This window comes from Podarcis melisellensis (genome assembly GCF_964234715.1).
Source record: "Podarcis melisellensis genome assembly, chromosome: 8".
NCBI lineage: Eukaryota > Metazoa > Chordata > Lepidosauria > Squamata > Lacertidae > Podarcis > Podarcis melisellensis.
Window position 1 is genome coordinate 87,780,165 of NC_138540.1, and position 19,351 is coordinate 87,799,515.

A 19,351-nucleotide genomic window follows, 5' to 3' on the forward strand; every position below is an offset into this window, starting at 1 on the left:
ATAGGGGACCAGCTAGAGAGGGGGCGCCTCTGAGCATACACAGAGTAACCACAGCCAGTTCCCCACATTCCCATGAGCAGAGAGCAGATCCGAAATCTCCTCTTCTGGAGTGGTTGAAGCCTCGGGAATTCTTTCCTTTGACAAGCTCTCTCCTTCAATGGAGATTTTTAAGCAGAGATCGGATGGCCATCGGTCAGGGATTCTTTAGCTGTGATTCCTGTATGGCGGGGGGTTAGACTAGATGACCCCTGGGACCCATTCCAATTTGACGATTCTAGACCTCAGTTTGCATAATAACTAAAGGACTATGGGAGAATTGGTAGACAGGGGGACAAGGTGGTCCCTAATAATGATGATGATGATGATGATGATGATAGTAATAATTTTTTTTCATACCCCGCCCTCCCTGGCCAGAGCCTGGCTCAGGGCGGCTAACACCAGTAAAAATACAGTAAAAGCATAATAGGGGGGGGGAACCAATTTAAAATATGGGTTAAAATGCAGCCTCATTTTAAAGTAGCCGATAAATCAAGACCATAAGCGGAGGGGAATATAAGGGTCAGAGTGAGTCCAAACCAAAGGCCAGGCGGAACAGCTCTGTCTTGCAGGCCCTGCGGAAAGATGTCAAGTCCCGCAGGACCCTAGTCTCTTGTGACAGAGCGTTCCCCCAAGTCGGGGCCAGTACTGAAAAGGCCCTGGCCCTAGTTGAGACCAAGCTAACCACCTTGTGACTTGGGACCTCCAAAATGTTGTCATTTGTGGACCTTGAGGTTATCTGGTTCCTATTAAGCCCTTTAGGCTTTCATACCTCAGCATTGATACCTTGAACAAAGCTAGGAGATTTCCTGGCAGCCAGAAAGGAGCTTTCAGTAACTGCATAATGGATGCAGAGTTGTTCTGGCCAAAAGCTACGTTGCTTCACTCTGCATGAGCTGCAGTTTCTGAATCAACTTAATTAATAATATTAACAACAACAACAACAACAACAATTTATTACTTATGCCCCGCCCATCTGGTTGAGTTTCCACAGCCACTCTGGGCGGCTTCCGACAGGAGATTAAAAATACATTAAAACATCAGTCATTAAAAAACTTCCCTGAACAGGACTGCTTTCAGATGTCTTCTAAATCTCAGGTAGTTGTTTATTTCCTAGACATCTGGTGGGAGGGCGTTTCACAGGGAGGGTGCCACCACCAAGAAGGCCCTCTGCCAGGTTCCCTGTAGCTTGGCTTCTCGCAATGAGGGAACTGCCAGAAGGCCCTCGGCGCTGGACCTCAGTGTCCGGGCAGAACGATGGAGGGGGAGACGCTCCTTCAGGTATACTGGGCTGATGCCGTTTAGGGCTTTCAAGGTCAGCACCAACACTTTGAATTGTGCTCGGAAACATACTGGGAGCCAATGTAGATCTTTCAGGACTGGTGTTATGTGGTCTCAGCGGCCGCTCCCAGTCACCAGTCTAGCTGCAGCATTCTGGATTAGTTGTAATTTCCATGTCACCTTCAAAGGTAGCCCCATGTAGAGCGCATTGCAGTAGTCCAAGCAGGAGATAACCAGAGCATGCACCACTCTGGCGAGGCAGTCTGCGGGCAGGGAGAGTCTCATCCTGCGTACCAGATGGAGCTGGTAGACAGCTGCCCTGGACACAGAATTGACCTGCGCCTCCATGGACAGCTGTGAGTCCAAAATGACTCCCAGGCTGCGCACCTGGTCATTCAGGGGCACAGTTGCCCCATTCAGGACCAGGGAATCCTCCACACCCGCCCCCCCCTGTCCCCCAAGAGCAGTACTTCTGTCTTGTCATGATTCAACCTCAATCTGTTAGCCGCCATCCATCCTCCAACTGCCTCCAGGCACTCACACAGGACCTTCACCGCCTTCAAGGGTAGCCCCACGTAGATCACATTGCAGTAGTCTAGCTGAGATGTTGCCAAGGCCTGCACCACCGTGGCCAAGCCATCCCTGCCAAGGAACAGCCAAAGGTGGAAGGAAGTGCTCTTGTGAGCGCTCCGACTAAGTGGGCAAAAAACCCACCAAGAAGATGACAACCTGCCACTCTCTGTTCCCCTCAAAATGGCTGCTGTCCCTCTAGAATGTAGCTTTGGCTTCTCACTTCTGCCTGGGGTTGGCTGAGGCTGATGGGAATTGTGGTCCAAAACATATCAGGGGCACCAGGTTGGGCAATGCTGATACAGCACACACATTCACACATGGGCACCTGAATCTGAATGTTGTGAACTGCTCTGTGTTCTTTGGATGAAGGGCAGTAGACAAATCTCTTAAACAACAATAACAATAATACACCCGGTACGCAAGATGAGACCCTCCCTGCCCGCGGACTGTCTCGCCAGAGTGGTGCATGCTCTGGTTATCTCCCGCTTGGACTACTGCCATGCGCTCTACGTGGGGCTACCTTTGAAGGTGACCCGGAAACTGCAACTAATCCAGAACGCGGCAGCTAGACTGGTGACTGGGAGCGGCCGCCGAGACCACATAACACCGGTCTTGAAAGACCTACATTGGCTCCCAGTATGTTTCCGAGCACAATTCAAAGTGTCGTTGCCGACCTTGAAAGCCCTAAACGGCCTTGGTCCAGTATACCTGAAGAAGCGTCTCCACCCCCATCATTCAGCCCGGACACTGAGGTCCAGCGCCAAGGGCCTTCTGGCGGTTCCCTCATTGCGAGAAGCAAAGCTACAGGGAACCTGGCAGAGGGCCTTCTCAGTGGTGGCACCCGCCCTGTGGAACGCCCTCCCACCAGATGTCTAGGAAATAAACAACTCAGAGATAATAAATAATGACATTAAGATAATGTCAAAAATGTATAAAATTTTACTGGAATGGCAGACGAAGGACGAGGAGGTTAAATCGGTTATGATACACTGGGCCAGGGATTTTGGTTATAATATACAACTGACTGGGAAAAAGTATGGAATGAAAATATGAAATTTACTGCATGTTCGGCGATAAAGGAAAACATTATGAAAATGGTGTATAGATAGTACATCACACCAGTTAAGTTAGCAAAAATGTATAAGACATGTAATAAGTGTTGGAAATGTAAAGAAAAAGAAGGATCATTCTTTCATATGTGGTGGGAATGTAAGAAGGTTAAGGGTTTCTGGGAAATGATATATAATGAACTGAAAAAGATGTTTAAATATACATTTGTAAAGAAACCAGAAGCCTTTTTTGCTAGGAATAACAGGAAGAGAGATTAACAGAAGGGACTATAAACTTTTTCAATATGCAGTAACAGCGGCAAGAATCCTAATGGCCCAAGAATGGAAACAAGAGGATTTACCGACACTGGAAGAGTGGAGAATGAAACTTATGGATTACGCAGAATTGGACAAAATGACTGGAAAATTAGATATCAAAAAGACCACAAATTCATCTAGGACTGGGGAAAGTTTACGGATTATCTGGAAAACAGATGTGATGTACAGACAACGTTAGTCGGTTTCAAAGAGGCTTTGTGATTGTTAAAGATGTATTGTAAAAAACAACAACACAGAAGTGATAAGTTATTATTAACTGGCAATGCAAGTTATGAAAAATGCGTAATGAATAGAAAATATGGATGATTAGTGGAGGAGCTGGTGGAAGTTCAAAAAATTGGAAATACGAGAGCAAGATTGTGTTGTTTAATTTGTAAAAGAAAATTTAATAAAAAATTATATAGAAAAAAAAGAAAGCCCTAAACGGCCTCAAGGCCCAGTATACCTGAAGGAGCGTCTCCACCCCCATCATTCAGCCCAGACACTGAGGTCTGGCACCGAGGGCCTTCTGGAGGTTCCCTCACTGCAAGAAGCCAAGTTACAGGTAACCAGGCAGAGGGCCTTTTTGGTGGTGGCGCCCGCCCTGTGGAACGCCCTCCCACCAGATGTCAAAGAGAACAACATCTGAAGGCAGCCCTGTTTAGGGAAGCTTTTAATGTTTGATGCATTACTGTATTTTAATATTTTAATGGAAGCCCAGCCAGATGGGCGGGGTATAAATAAATTATTATTATTATTATTATTATTATTATTATTATTATTATTCCCTAGTTTAAAAGCATAACACAAAAGCTTAGCTGGTATCATAGCGGCTATATGTATGGGTGTAACTGACCTACTGACTTGATAATAAAGATGCCTTAAGCAAGGCTCTGTTAAATTTAATATCTTGTCGCTGCTGGGTCTATGACTGTAATAAACTGGTTGACTGCTTTGTAATTGGTCATTATACTTTGCAAACTGGTTAGAGGTCTATTAAATTGGTATACACCTTTATTATACACACAGACACACATCTCAGCCTCCCCTATCTTCAACATGGGAGACAAATTATACTGTCCTACCCGACAAGGCTGTTGTATGTATTAGAAAAATGCAATGTATGCGTGGGAGATTTTTAAACCCAGGTTTGGATGGCCAAGGCTTCTCCAACTGTGAATGCCATCGGATAGGGATTCTTTTAGCTGCGATTCCTGCATTATTGAAGGGGGTTGGACTGGATGGCCTTTGGGGGACCCCTTCCAGCAGAAAGATGTTAAATTATTTTTGTATGCCACAACTGTGCACATATTTTATTAGCTAAAAAGTGGAAAACCCAAGAACTACCAATGATAGAAGAATGGCAGATAAAGATGATGCATTTTTCGTAGCTAGCCGACCTGACCAGAAGAGTCCGTGACCAGAAGGCGGATGAGTATCATTAAACATCTTTCTTGGGCAATTCCACACCTGTTATTCCAAGGAGAAAGGCCTCTGGTTTCTTGATAAATGTATATTTCAACATTTTTTTTCAATTCATTATAAATCTTTTCCCAGGAAGAGTGCATTAAATTTAATGATTACTTAGTTAAACATGTTAAGTTAAATTGACTGAAAACAGCTTGCAGATACTTAATTGCCTCAGGATTTTATTCATGTTAAGCGTCGAATTAATACGTTTAATTTCATCATGTGAAGATCTAAGGATGTCAATGTTTCAGTTAAATTTTATAAGAACGGTGATTCGGAAAACCGTTCAAAGGATCTGCAGTGAAATTCAACCAAGGGGAAGCGAGGAAGTCACTTAACAATGTTAAGAAGCGTAATTTTCAATAAGGCTATGATTTATGTTTGTCTTATGTGTTTGTTTGTTTGTTTGTTTGTTTATAATGTGAAAACCAATAAAAAAATTGAATTTTATTTTTTAAAGTCCCCATCGGGGTCGCGCTCCCGTCTTACCCCCGCAACCCTTCCCCCCCCCCGCCTCCGATCGCCCTTTTAAGGCGCCCCCTCCGCCGCGCCCCTTTTAAGACGGGTCCGGAGCGGTGCATTGTGGAAACGGGGGAGGAGGCGGAGTGGAATTTCGGAATGAAATGTAGCAAAAGGGGGGAGAAAAAAGTGAGAGGGAAGGAAAAGAGGAAGTGAGGGGCGGGGGAGGCAACATTGTAACCACATCAAAGAGGGCGCGCGAGGGAGGCGAGGCTGGTGCGGGAGCGCGCGCGTGCGCGTGCCCCTTTCTCCGCCTCCCCTCCTTCTCTGGCGAGGCAGGATCGGGACCATGACCCCCCGGCGGGGGCGGCGGGCCGGGCCGAGGTAGCCGCGGGCCGGAGGAAGGAAAGCGGGGAGCGGCGGCGGATGGGGACCGGAGCGGACGCTGCGGCGGCGGCGCCGGTGGCTCCCGGTGCTGCTGCCTGAGCCTGGAGCTCCGGCGGCGGCGACGGCAGCCTCCTCTCCGGGTCTCCGGCCCGGCCTCCTCGCGGCCCCACCCCCGTCCCCACCCAGCCAGGTCTGGGCGAGCGGCAGCCCAGCGGAAGCGGCAGTCGGAGGAGCGGCGGCGCCGCGCACGGAGCCCGCAGACATGAGGTCGGTTCGTGCTACCCGCTGCCCGGGCGCGGCGGCGGCGGAGGGAGGGAGGGAGAAGGGCGCCTTTGTTGTCTGGGCTGCGGGAGCCGGGATTTCGGGGGGGGGGCGCCGTCTGGGATCCCCGTGGGCCTCCGCCCCGAGGAAGGAGCAAGCGGGGAAACGGGAGGCGGCGCGCCGAGGCTGCTCCGAAGAAAGGAGCGCGGCGGCACCCGCGTCCCCGCCCTCCCGTCGAGGCTGCAACCGGGGGGGCACCTAGAACATTGGGGTTTGGGGGGACCTGGAACATTGGGGTTTGCAGTTTTGGGGGACCTGGAACATTGGGGTTTGCAGTTTTGGGGGACCTGGAACATTGGGGTTTGCTGTTTTGGGGGACCTAGAAAATTGGGGTTGCTGTTTTGGGGGAACCTATAACACTGGGGGTTGCTGTTTTGGGGAACCTAGAACATTGGGGTTTGCTCTTTTGGGGAACCTAGAACATTGGGGGTTGCTGTTTTGGGGGACCTGGAACATTGGGGGTTGCTGTTTTGGGGGACCTGGAACATTAGGGGGTTGCTGTTTTGGGGGGCCTGGAACATTAGGGGGTTGCTGTTTTGGGGGGCCTGGAACATTGGGGGTTGCTGTTTTGGGGGGCCTGGAACATTAGGGGTTGCTGTTTTGGGGGGCCTAGAACATTGGGGTTGCTGTTTTGGGGAACCTAGAAAAATGGGGGTTGCTGTTTTTGGGGAACCCCCTCCCACATTACGCGGTTTTCCTGGTTCCTTTTGTAAGCGCTTGGGAGAGAGGTGCACGTGGCAAAGATTAACCCCCCCCCAAAACATAGAAACTGTTAGAAGCTTCTTTTTTTTAAAAGGGGGGGCGTTTCTGCCCTCTCTTTGAAGCCCAATTGAGCGTGTTTTCCGGAAGTGGGAAAATGTTCCCCAATATAGGAGAGATTTGCATCCCCCCCCCCACTTTGGGAGAGGCAAGAGATGATACAATCTCCCCCCCCAAAAAAAAAAAAAATATATCCTGTGGTCGGAATGACTGTGGGCACACGCAGCCCATCTTTGAATGGGGGCACCCCAAGTTGATGTCTGAAGCCACGCCCTTCCGTGTGACTTCATCGCCCCCCCCCTTGAGATAAGGGGGGAGACTTCCAGGACGGCAGCGGAGTTTGTTGGGGAGTTCCTCCGGGGGGAGGGAAACGAGCCACGCCCCGGGCAAGGGGGGAGCAGGAAGAGATAAGGATAGATTTGCCCCACAGCTGCCTCGTGTCCTCCAGAAGTGGGGCGGGGGCAGTTTGGGAGGAATGCAATTTCTTTCCTGGGGGGTTGTGCATGCATTTCACTTTGGGCTGGGAGTTTTAAGTTTTTGGGGGGGCGGAGGGGGGCATTTCCTAGTTCTACAATAGAGGAGTGAAGGTCAGGATTTGGGGTGGGGGCTGCAAGGGGTCAAGTCGAAGGGGGGGCGACACCTCTGATCCGTTGTGAGTGGGGAGGAACCTCAAAGGTTGGTTTCTGTGATCCGGGTCTGCTACTTAGTTCCTTGCAACCCCACACCTAAGGAACAAATCACCCCCAGCCTTTAAGGACACAGGAAGTTGTTTTCTCCCAGGAGGGCATTCCTGAGAGGGGGGTGTCTCTGCCCCTATGATGGGACAGGGAGGGTGATCTTTCCTGGAGCCCAAGACCCTTCCCGAATTTGGGGTGCTGGTAGGGGGGTCCCAGAGGTTCTGGCCAATGCTGGACATCCCATAAGTGGTCATTCCTCTGGAATGGATCCTTGTCTGAAGATGACTGGACTGGCTTTATGTACCATTGCGCCCCCTTCTCAGAAATTGCAGGGGAATGAGGGGCACCTCACACCTCCATCTCTCTTCCCCTTGCGATCCTGGCCCTGATCCTGCCCCCGTTGTGCCCCCTTCGCTCCTTTCCTCAAGTTGAGGGGGGGACACACCAAAGACTCCCCCACCTACCTCCAAGTCTCTTTCAGTGAATGCAGGTTTGGAATTGTAAACCTGTTTCAAGGCAGGATATTTAAGGTTGTCCAACTCTAGCTGCCCCCAAATCTTAAGTCTCAAGTCTCAGGTAGGTCTTAAGCCCTCCCACCTCATTTTCTGTGTCCTGGGACTTGCGAGGTTGTTCTTCTGAGCACGTGCAGAGTGTTTTCCCCCCGTTTCGTTGATGTAGTTATCATAATTTCGGAGGCCAATGGGGAGAGTTCTGAGGTCAGGAGGGGAGAGAGATAAGCAGCCCCCCTCCTTCAGAAATTAGGCTGACGAGCTGACGGTCAGTAGGCCTGCAGGAGTTCATCCTGAGTCGGCAGTTTTCAGAGATTCCTCCCCGGCTCCCATCCCCGAGTCACCAGATTATAGAATTCTAGAACTGCAGAGTTGGAAAGTACCAGCCGTTCCAAACCAAGGGAAGAGGCAGTGTGGTGTAGTGGTTAGAGCGGTAGACTACAACTCCCATCATCCTTAACTAGCTAGTGGGATGATGGGAATTGTAGTCTCAAAACAGCTGGAGACTCCAGTTTGGGGAAACACTGGCGTTGGCGTCTCAGACCAGTGTTCGAACCCCCACTTGGCCATTGAGTGTCACCTTGGGGGGTCCATTCACTGCCTCCTAGCCTGACCTACTTCACAGGGTTGTTGTGGGGGTGAAATGAGGAGGTTGGTGGACCGTGTCTTGAGCTCCTTGAAAAAGCTGGGGTATAAATGGCATTCTCCCCTCACCTCCTTAATCCAGCGGAAAGCTGTGTCTGTGGCCCCGATCCCCTGAAAGCAAAAGGAAGTGAACTGTAGAGGAAGTAGATTCAGATCAAGCGCAGAGCCCTGAGTTTAAAATCTATGATATGCCTTATCCATAAGACGATCTCTGGTTGCTGTATTGCAATTTTTAATTTTTATTTTTAAAAAGGGCACCCCCTGCCTGCAGCCTTACAATACCAGAAGGGAAAGTTGGGGTGGGGGTGTGGGGGAGGCAGGGTGTGTTTTGCAGGTTAAGCAACCCGGAAGAGGTCAGTTTGTCATCTTCGCTGCAAGAGACACGGAGTGCAGTGACGCCTTAAAGGCTGACAAGATTTATCGCTGCCTGGGCTGCCATCATGAGCATCGCCACCGAATTAGTCAGCCTTGAAGGGCTCACATGGTTCTTGGTCTCAGTAGGAGGAAATGCAGAGAAAGGGAGTGTGTAGTCCTTGGGGGGTGTCCCAAAGTGGGGGTGGGCAGGATTCCTTGTTGGAGGGTGTCGCTGGAGGTGCAAATGACTATCAGACTTTGAAAAGCTGGTGTCCCTGGAGCAAGCCCAAGAACTTTGTTCAGATGAATTTAGTTTAATAGTTTTATTTGGGTTCCGAATAAATGTGCCGTTCACTGCTTTGAGTTCTATTATTCTCTTCCATAGTTGGCCGTGCGAACCGCTATTCTGAATAATGCTTTTTATAGAATGCTGGGGATGAGTTTATGGGACCAAGGGGGTGGTGCGTGACCCCCAGAATTTTGGAAATGGCTGGTGTAGTAGGAAATCCTTAGAGGGTTTCGGAGAAAAGTCCTGTCTGGTGTTTTGTGCTATCTGGAGACAGGATTCCCTCTGGCATTGAGGTTGCCCTGGGATGGGAATGAAAGAGTTGTGGTGGTTGTTGGCTAAGTTTTCCCCTGGTGTAAGGTAAAGGGTAAAGGGACCCCTGACCATTAGGTCCAGTCGTGACGACTCTGGGGTTGCGGCGCTCATCTCGCTTTACTGGCCGAGGGAGCCGGTGTACAGCTTCCGGGTCATGGGGCCAGCATGACTAAGCCGCTTCTGGCGAACCAGAGCAGCGCACGGAAACGCTGTTTACCTTCCCACCGGAGCGGTACCTATTTATCTACTTGCACTTTGACATGCTTTCGAACTGCTAGGTGGGCAGGAGCAGGGACCGAGCAACGGGAGCTCACCCCTTCATGGGGATTTGAACCGCCGACCTTCGACCTTCTGATCGGCAAGTCCTAGGCTCTGTGGTTTAACCCACAGCGCCACCCGCGTCCCTTCCCCCGGGGTATACCCATTGAAATGGATGGACGTGGCTAAGCTAGGTCCATTCATTTGAGGAGGTTACACTGAGAGCTCATTTAAATGGGGAGCTAGAGGAGGCTAAATTAATTTTAAGACTGTAAGCGCCCTGAGGCCAGAGACCTGCCGCCCTCACTTAAGCCATAAAACGCTGTATTATGTCGACAGTGGGGTGCAGATTCCCTCGTCAGTAGCGCCGGAGGAACCCCAAAAGTATCAGCCAGATCCTCTTATATGCTACCTTTTCTTTAAAAAAATGGGGAGTGTGACCCCTGACCTGTGGGTCTGGTTATCTCAAGAGTGAATGACCTAGTCTGGCCTCTGGACATGTTTCCAGTGGCGGTCATTCAGTTATCTTTAGTAGCCCCCAAGGGAAAGTTGAACACCCTGGCAGCCAGTGTTTCCATGTAGGCTGCTGTTGTTGATGGAGGCTCCACTTCGCTGCTCTGGCTAAGAGTGGGCTGCAAACATGAGTCCAATCCCTTTTTAAATCTGCGTCTCGCAGCATTTGAGGTCAGTCGTGCGCTGCATGTTCTGAAACGGCCGCCCATTCATTTCCTTGGTTGACTCCTCGCAGGGTGAGACGACTTTGAGTCACTAGAGAATTGTCTCCTTATTCCATGATTAAGTTCCCTTGAGAGCCTTTGGTGTGTCGGACTTTGTCAAAAGCTCTTTTGGGGGAACTCCAAGCTTGCCATGTCTACTGCTGGGTTGTTCCTGTCTCTGCTCTTGACTTCACGCTCAAACAGCTCTGAAAGGTTATCGAGGTGGGACTTCCCTTCGATTCTTTATAGCTGCGATTCCTGCATGATTGCACCAAGTTGGACTAGATCGCCTTTGGAGATCCCTTCCAGCTCTAAGCTTTATTCAGAATAGACCTTTCGGAATCGATGGACCTAACTCAGCCACGTTCATTAATTCTGATGCCTCTAAAACTTCATTCTCTGCCACCCCATGTCTGCCTTCTTTAGGCTAAATAACTCTGTCTTTCAATAATACATTTTAAACACAGAATTCCGATATGATACAATAATCTTCACTGTCATTGTCCCATACAGAACAACAAAATTTAAAAATCTACATAAGACATTAAAAAACCAACAAGCCTGCTATCCCAGCCTGGATAGCCCCCTAAAAACTCTGATACCCCATTTTAAAATACAATATACTTCCATAGAGTTTCCTTACATTGCGTTTAAAACCAAAATCGCATTTGGGTAGAAACGGTTTCTCAGGCGGCTAGTCCTGGTCTTTATAACCCTGGACCTTCTTCCAGAAGGCAGAAGCTGAAAGAGATCATTTCTGGGGTGGGCACTATCCTGCGCTATCTCTGCAGCTTTCTTATGGCACCTGGAAGCGTAGATTTGATCCAAGGTGGGAAGAAGGCACCCAATTATTCTCTCTGCAGTCTTTACAACCCTGGACAGCATTGTTTTTCCCCTGACCTAGTGCTGTCTCCAGATGTTCTGGACTACAACTTCTATCATCCCTGGCTGATATGCTAGGACTGATGGGAATTGTAGTCCGAAACAGCCCAACGGGGAGGTCTGTGTTAAGAGTAGCTGACCTGAGACTTTGTTCCCCTTCACTGCTGGGGTTGAACTGACTGTCTTGCAAACTTCTGGGCAGGAACTTGATTTCACAGAGAAGTTGCGTGATGTGGAACTGTTTCAGATCTGAGTTCGTTGACTCTCGGGTATATACTGAGAAATCTTTGACGATTACATTTATATATTCCCCCCTCCCCTGCCTCTTTCTTCTGAGGTGGTGTCCTCCTCACTTAGTCCTCACAACGACCCTGCGGAGTAGACTAGGCTGAGAATCTGTGACTGAACCAAAGTCACACAACCAGCTGAGCGGGGATTCGAACCCAGCTCCCATCAATGGCTCTCAACCTCCATCCTTGTGGTTAGCTCAGGGGAGGGATGTTTTTATTCCTTTCTCAGCAGACAGGAATATTGAGGTTGTTCACAGCACACCAGCAATTAGAGTTTCCTGGCACCAATGACCTTGCATTTGGGGGGGGGTAGACTAGAGGATCCTTGGGTTCCTTTCGGCTCTGCAGTTCCAGGACCTCACCGAATCCACCTCTCCCCTCTTCTAACAAAACCACAAAAGGCCCTCTTGTCCCTCTCATTTGCAAAGCCTTTATTTTGCATTTTGCAAGGTGCAAAAGAGCCCTCCAGGAATCCTGACTCCCAGAGCTCTCAGCCCCCCCTTGAGTTTTCTGACGGGTCTGGGTCATGGCAGTGGGGGGCATTGCTGCGTTTGCCGCTGTGCAGAAACAATCCCCACCTTCCCGACCCCTTGAAAACCCACAGCTTTTCTCGCTTCCACGTCCGGAGACCACGTCAGCACTGAAAGCTGTGGGTAGGAGAAGCGGATTTCAGCGGACGGCCAGGGTTTTATTTGCGTCTTCATGCAGCGCCTAGTGGTTAGAGCTGCGGGGGAGGCCTGAGAAGTTTCAGCAGCTGCAGCAACTGGTGATTTTATTTTCTCTCTGCTACTTGGGGTCTCTTTCTGGTATCTTTCAACAGCTGAGAGGCTTCCAGCTGTCTGGGAGTGAAGGGGGGGTTATGTTGCATGCTCCCCTCGAAAACCCTCCCCCAGCCACTTTGGGGAACGAACATGCTTAGAAACATGGAACTGTAGAGCTGGGACCCCCCAAGGTCATCTAGTCCAACCCCCTGCTCAGCCAGCTACTAAGCTCAAAGTTTTGCATTGCAAGGACTGAATCGTTGGAAGTCTAATGTGAAGGACTTGGGGAGATGCTTTTCCTAAACCCTGCCTCATTTATTCACCCACAGCAACCCTGTGAGGTAGACCAGGCCGACAGGAAGTTGGGTTGGACTAGATGACCCTCGGGGTCCCTTCCAATTCTATGTTATGACTGGTTTCCAAATTTGCACCCAGTGAGAGTCATGGATGAGTGAGGGGCAGGATTTGAACCTTGGTCTCTCCCAGGTCCTAGTTGGACGCTCTAACCACTATACCAGACTAGCAACCTTGCAAGGTTTCTGAACCAAAAGGCAGCAGCATTTTTCACTTTAAAAAGGTAAAGGACCCCTGACCGTTAAGTCCAGTTGCGAACGACTCTGGGGTTGTGGCGCTCATCTCGCTTTACTGGCCGAGGGAGCCGGCATTTGTCTGCAGACAGTTTTTCTGGGCCAGTTTCCAGTTTTTCCGGGCCAGCATGACTAAGCCGCTTCTGGCAAACCAGAGCAGCGCACGGAAACGCCATTTACCTTTCCGCCCGAGTGGTACCTATTTATCTACTTGCACTTTGACGTGCTTTCGTACTGCTAGGTTAGCAGGGACCGAGCAGTGGGAGCTCACCCCGTCGCGGGGATTCGAACTGCCGACCTTCTGATCGGCAAAGTCCTAGGCTCTGTGGCTTGGATCACAGCGTCACCCGCGTCCCATTTTCATTTTTTCACTTTGACAAGGAACAAAAACACCGCTTTCTCTGTCTATGTGCTCACATGTGTGTGCCTGTCTGCCATGTCTTGTTTGAGATCCAGCCTTCCCCCCTTTCTGCCTTAACTTTCCCAATCTGTAAAATGGGCAACCCAGGCAAGAGTCCAGAGAGACCCCTGAGCTTTGCAATTACTTGACTTGAGTTGCTTAGTACTGACTGTGGGTCTGAGATGTTGCAGGCGATTTAATTAGTCCTGGCTGATTACCTAAAGAGCAGGAAACAGCCTGTCCCATTTCCCTTTTCCACTGTGTACATGGACTGACTGGGAAGAGGAAGTTAACCCTTGGGCTCCCAGGGAGTTGTGGCCCATGCCTTGAAGGCAATCTTGGTGCCTTCAGATCTTGTTGGACTACAACTCCCATCAGCCCTGGCTGGCACAGAACTTTTTTTGGGGGGGGGGTGAGAGCACCAGGTGGGCTCACACATATAGCCAGCAAGATGCCAATTAAAACCAAGCCTTTCAAAAGGCAATCGTAGAATTGGGAGGGTTCCCCAAAGGTCATCCAGCCCAACCTGCTGCAATGCGGGAATCGCAGCTGTCGACTCCTCAACTGTTCCTCCTCCTGTTGGTGCAGCAATAAAATGGCTAGCATGTTTGCCAAGCTTTTTTTAAAAAAAATAAATTTTTATTAGGTTTTACACAGTTTTTATAGACACACACCATACACACTGATATACAGACAAACATGTATAATTTCCAATCCCTTATTTCTTAACTACTTTTCCTGACTTCCCCATCCCTCCCCTTATTGTATCCCAATTCCCATGGTTAGTTCAGCAAGTTCTTACTAATATGACTTATATACTTAACTTTATGAGCTTATATATACTCAACTTATAAACTTATAGATTTAACTTATATACTTGCACATTCTTACCCCTTTTTCTAAGGTCGACCCAAGTTCCCTTCCACAAAATTCCCAATTTTTATATTGATTCCAAACCAAATGACAATAAAAAACAGGAAAAAACAACTTATAGTTTAAATTCTAAAATTCTCCTCCCCCCCCCTCCCGGTTTTGATCCCCAAAAATGCCCATCAACCAGTCAGTTCTCATCCTGGATCCCTCACGTCCGAGGCTCTTAAGTCTCTCTGTTTCGGTTTGCAACTGAGAAGGAAGATTGTAGAGACCTTCCAATGGGGAGATTGGAAGGTTTAAGGATTATAAATCTGTATAAGGTGAAAGATGGAGCCTTTGGGACATTTGGGCCATTTGGATTTCAAAGAAACGTGGAATATGATTTGGGTTCCACTTTTGAGCATGGAGGCCTGGTTGGAAGAAATACTGATCCTTTTGGGACTGAGCTTCTCCGCGACATGATGTTCAACATAAAGGACTACCAGCATGTTTGCAAAGCTAAGCAGGGTCCGGTTGGGTTTCAAATTGGATGGGGGACCGTGCATTGCCCGGGGTTTGGACCAGATGCCCTTTGGTATCCCTTCTGCCAGCTTCCTCTTTTTAAAGGTTGCTTAGCCTTAACCACTGAAATGAGTGCAATGGTAATACTTTGAACTCCTCCGAGAAAAGGTTCCATTTCATCTCCAGGAGAAAGATGCTCCTCTGTTTGGGGTGGGAAGGGAAGAGGCAGCTTCCGAAATCAACTTTTGGTGAAATAATTTTTTAACATAGAAATTCCAACAATCATTTAACAAAACTTCTTATACAATATTTTAGACTTCCATCAACAACCTCTGAAGATTTTCCGTTCTTTATCACTTGTTCTGCATTTCTTAATTTCTCGATTACTTTTAATTGCCCTTAACTAATAATCCTTTTCAAAGTCTTCCTTGCAATATTTCACAAAGCACTCCTTACAGAACTTCTTGCCGTCCTACTAGCGTAATCTGTTTGTCACAATTGCTTTTCAAATAGATCGAATATTTACTCCAGTCCTCTAAGAATCTCTGATCCCGCAGGTTTCGAATCCTTCCTGTTAATTTATCTGATTCGGCCTAGTCCGTTAATTTCATTTGCCATTCTTCTTTGGTCGGCAGTTCTTCTTGCTTCCATTTTTGTGCCAATAATATTCTTGCTGCTGCTGTTGCATCTAAAAACAATTTCTAGTCTTGTCCGTTAATATCCTCTCCTACAATGCCAAGTAAAAATGTTTCTGGTGTGTGAGAGAGAGAGATTAGATAAATTCATGGGGGTGGTTTGGTCCATCAGCCAGGAACAAAGACCCTGAATTGAATGATAATGGAGCCTCCATGTTCAGAGAGTGTCTACCTCTAAATCTGATGTACTGGGGACGGAGGACAAAAGTAGCAGAAGTGTGTTTGTGTGTGTGCTCTGCTTGGGAGCTTCCAGAAGCACCTTGGCTGTCCTCTGTCGGAAGCAGGATCCTGGGGCGTTTTTTCCTGATGCAGCTGCGCCGTTCATAGGGGACACGGGAGGTTAAGATTCGGCGTTTAAAAGGGTGACTTCATTTTGCACTGGAGCCTGCTTCATGCGCCGGGTTGCTAAGCCCCATTTTCCTCATTCCTCAGATGACTAAGTGCCGTCAGCCCAAACGTAGCTCGCTAGGGATGAGCCGGCCAGAACAGCGAGCCTCAGGACGCCTTGTTCTGCAAGCTAAGGGCCAGGGTGTTGCCCCACCACAGGGCAAAGAAAGGACTTCTGCCGCCGTTGCAAAGAGTTAACCAGTGGAACTCGCTGCCACAGGAGGCTGGGGTGGGTGGCCAACAACCTCGGACTGGGCATATTCAATGGCTACTACCCGTGTCCGGATTGCATGCTTCCCGTGGGCATCTCCTCAGGTTCTTATAGAACCTCCAGCTCCAGCAGCAGTCTATCTATATTCCTAGGTTCTTTGGGGTATTTGGTCACTGTGAGAACAGGAGGCTTGGCTAGATGGGTCAATGGCCTGATCCTGAGCTGCCTCAACCGCCTGGCCTCACCCTGAGTCTCTGGGCCCCCCAGCGCCGGAATCCTCTTGGGGGGGTGCAGGTTCCGGGAGCCAGCTGCATTGTGACGCGGCACTGAGTTCTGATTGGCACGTCTTCCGGGCTGGTGGGAGAGACAGAGAGACCTGCTCCCGGGCCGGGCGCGGCGGGGGCACCACGTTGGACACCATGGGCCGCTTCGGAAGGTTGTTTCGCGCCGTCCCGTCCCCCCCCGGATTGGGCCCTCTGTCCCCTCTGTGTAGGGGAGGGGGCTGGAGTCGCAAGCGTGGGTCGTATTCAGCCCTGTGGAAATGCCGCCATACTCTCCCTGCCCCCCCCCCCCCGCTAAACATGAAACTCCGACATGGATTGCAGCCCCTTCTCTCCCCCCCCATATTGCGCCCCCCCCGGCAGTGACCAGCTGTCCTTTTCCCCTCTCCTCCACTTTCTCATCCAAGGCCAGCCCTGATATTCTGTCAGTTCTGTTTTTTGGGGAGGGAGCTGTTCCTTGCCCCCCCCCACCAAAGAGTCCTAAGTCTTGCTGGCCCTCCCCCCCCCCTTTCCCCAAATTGTCCTGAGCTGGAAAAGGCCGGAAAAGCTGCGCGCCTTTCAGGAAGTGACTCAGCCGTCTCAACTACAAGGCTGCTCGGGGGAGGAGGAGGAAGAAGAGGAGTTTTTTTGGGGGGGACAAGCCTCTGGAACACCCCCCCACACTTCACCTCCTTACTGATGCTCTCCAGGGGCGAGCACAGGCAAGATCCAGGTGCATGCTACCCCCTTAGCCCCAATGCGTGGCTTTTGGCTGCTCCCAGCACTTTCGGGGGGGGGGGACCACCGCTGGTCGCCTTGCTTCCCCCTCCGTTCGCCATAGGCGACCTGAGTGGGTTGGGGTTTTTTTTTGCTCTCTGGCAGATCACCGGCTCCTGACCCACCGTCTAAGCCCAAAGTGGAGAAGCATGGCACAGTGCTCAGGTGTGGATGGATTGGGCCTGCGTGGGGGACATGTAGCCCCCCCAAAAAAACTTCCTTATCCTGGGGTGCCCACCCTTATCTCACAAAACCTGCAGAAGCCTTTGAGAGTGGTACCCAACATCCTTGTGTATTCTAGGGGTGGAAGCAATCTCTCCCCCCCCCGAAAAAGATAAAAATCTTGGAAGTTTTGGACCTGCCCCTGGCTGGAACCTGAAAATTGCCCCCCCCCATTTGACTCTTAGGAATGGTTTTATTTTATTTTTACCCCAAAAATGTTTATTAGGTTTTTTTTTTACAATTATAACAAATATAACATAGAAGAAAAGAAAACACAAGGGAAAACACATTACAATACTAAAAAAAAAGCAAGAAAATTTTAAACACCTATCACTTGAAAAACCCAAGTTATCTTACATTGTTAAGTGACTTCCTCGAATCCTTCTCTTCTGAATTTCATTGTATCTGCATATAACAGCTCTCCAATATCATTCTCCAACTAAAATTATTTCCAACAATTACCGTATTTTTTGCCCTATAGGACGCATCGGCCCATGGGACGCACCTAGATTTTTTTGGGGGGGAAATAAAGGGGGGGAATTATTTTTTTTTTCCCCCCAGGCACGGGGCTGGGGGAGGGGGAAGCCCTCCACCAGCCTCCAAACCAGGTCAGGCGACAGTGGGATGGCGCGCTGCGCCTCCCCGCTGTCCCCTGAGTTTGCGGGGCTGGCGACGGGGAGGAGCAGGCTTCTCCCCCCCCCCCGCCAGCCTTCTAACCAAGTTGGGGGACAGCAGGATGGCAGCGTTCCGCCTCCCCGCTGTCCCCTGAGCTTGTGGGGCTCTCCAGGCTTCAGCGAAAGCCTGCATTCGCACCATAGGACACACCCACATTTCCCCTTCATTTTTGGAGGGGGAAAAGTGCGTCCTATAGAGCGAAAAATACGGTAACTATCTTCTCCTCTTTCCTTAATATTCTAAATTCAACTTGCTTACAATTGAACCTTATTTTAATCCTCGGCCTGTTTGGTACTTTTCAAGTGATTTCTAATTATTTATATTACAATATTTAGCAAAATAGTCCTTAAATTTCTTCCCGTCTTCTTTCTGGTCGTGGATTCTTCCAGTCAGGTCGGCCAGCTCCAAAAAGTCCAACATCTTCACCTGCCATTCTTCCACCATTGGGATTTCTTGGGATTTCCAATTCTTAGCTAACGGCAGTCTTGCCACTGTGGTGGCATACAAAAATAGTCTTTTTCTGGGCAATTCCATTCCTATTATTCCAAGTAGAAAGGCCTCTGGTTTCTGAGTCTTAGGAATGGTTTTAAACACACACCCCCACTCCTTTCCAGACTGATTCCTAGAGTCTGGGGGCTTTCTGGCTTCCGTTGGGAGACCTTGGCTTCGGAAGGTGGCAATTTCCCCACCACTGGCGGTTTTCCACCAGGGGGTGGGATGGATGACCCCTGGGGTTCCCTCCCCACCCCACGATTCTGTGACCTTTGACTTTCTCCGTTTCCAGCAAGGCTCCCGACCCCCCCAAGGCCAAAGACCAGCACCATTCGACGCAACTCAAGTGCGGATGAGTATTTGGGTCAGGGTGGGGGGCAAGGAGTTATCAATGGCAGGGCGCAGGGTGGGGCTGGTTTGCCCCCCACGCTTGCCCTTTGCAAGATGCATTTCTGGAGATTGGAGGGGGGGGCAAAGCTATTTAATTTTTCTCCTGGCCCTGCAGTTGCTGGCCTGGAAACAACGTCCTTCTGTGGCCGCCTTTTGCATCGTCCCAAAAGGCCTGGTGGGGAGGGGGCTGAGGACCACCCCCCCTCTCCTGGGGGTCTCCCTGGGCATCTAGCCCCCCCCCCCCCGAGACCAAGAATGTGCTTCCCTTTGCCAGGATCACGCTGGGGAAGAAATCTCCCGCCCCGGAACCCACTAAGAAAGTCGAGGTGAAACAGGCAGAGAAACCCAGGTGCGACTGAATTTTTTTTGGGGGGGGGTGCGACACTACAGATGCTCTTCTGAGCTCTAGGAAAGGGCTTTGAATTTCAGGATAAGGGACTCTTCCAACTGGGACTAAGCTGACGGTTTCTTGTGCATGCAGCGTTCGGGGAGGGGGGGGATGTTTACACGGCTAATTCCAAACGACTTTGAACGC

The 19,351-nt window shown here is 49.8% G+C and overlaps 1 protein-coding gene across 8 annotated transcripts in view; it reads left to right on the plus strand.

Annotated features, from left to right (window-relative positions):
* Positions 1-5,510: 5,510 nt before the first annotated feature.
* The window catches only part of VASP (vasodilator stimulated phosphoprotein), a 42,861-nt gene continuing 29,020 nt past the window's right edge, over positions 5,511-19,351 (plus strand). For 6 of the 8 annotated variants that reach the window (XM_081922212.1, XM_081922218.1, XM_081922211.1 and 3 more), the window contains exons 1-4: positions 16,293-16,436; positions 17,143-17,202; positions 18,719-18,772; positions 19,091-19,165. In XM_081922212.1, the coding sequence (XP_081778338.1) occupies positions 16,420-16,436; positions 17,143-17,202; positions 18,719-18,772; positions 19,091-19,165 (206 nt within the window). In that variant the 5' untranslated portion in view covers positions 16,293-16,419. Of the gene's footprint in view, positions 5,841-16,292; positions 16,437-17,142; positions 17,203-18,718; positions 18,773-19,090; positions 19,166-19,351 lie in introns of those variants that run through there. The other 2 variants (XM_081922216.1, XM_081922217.1) reach the window with 2 other exon arrangements.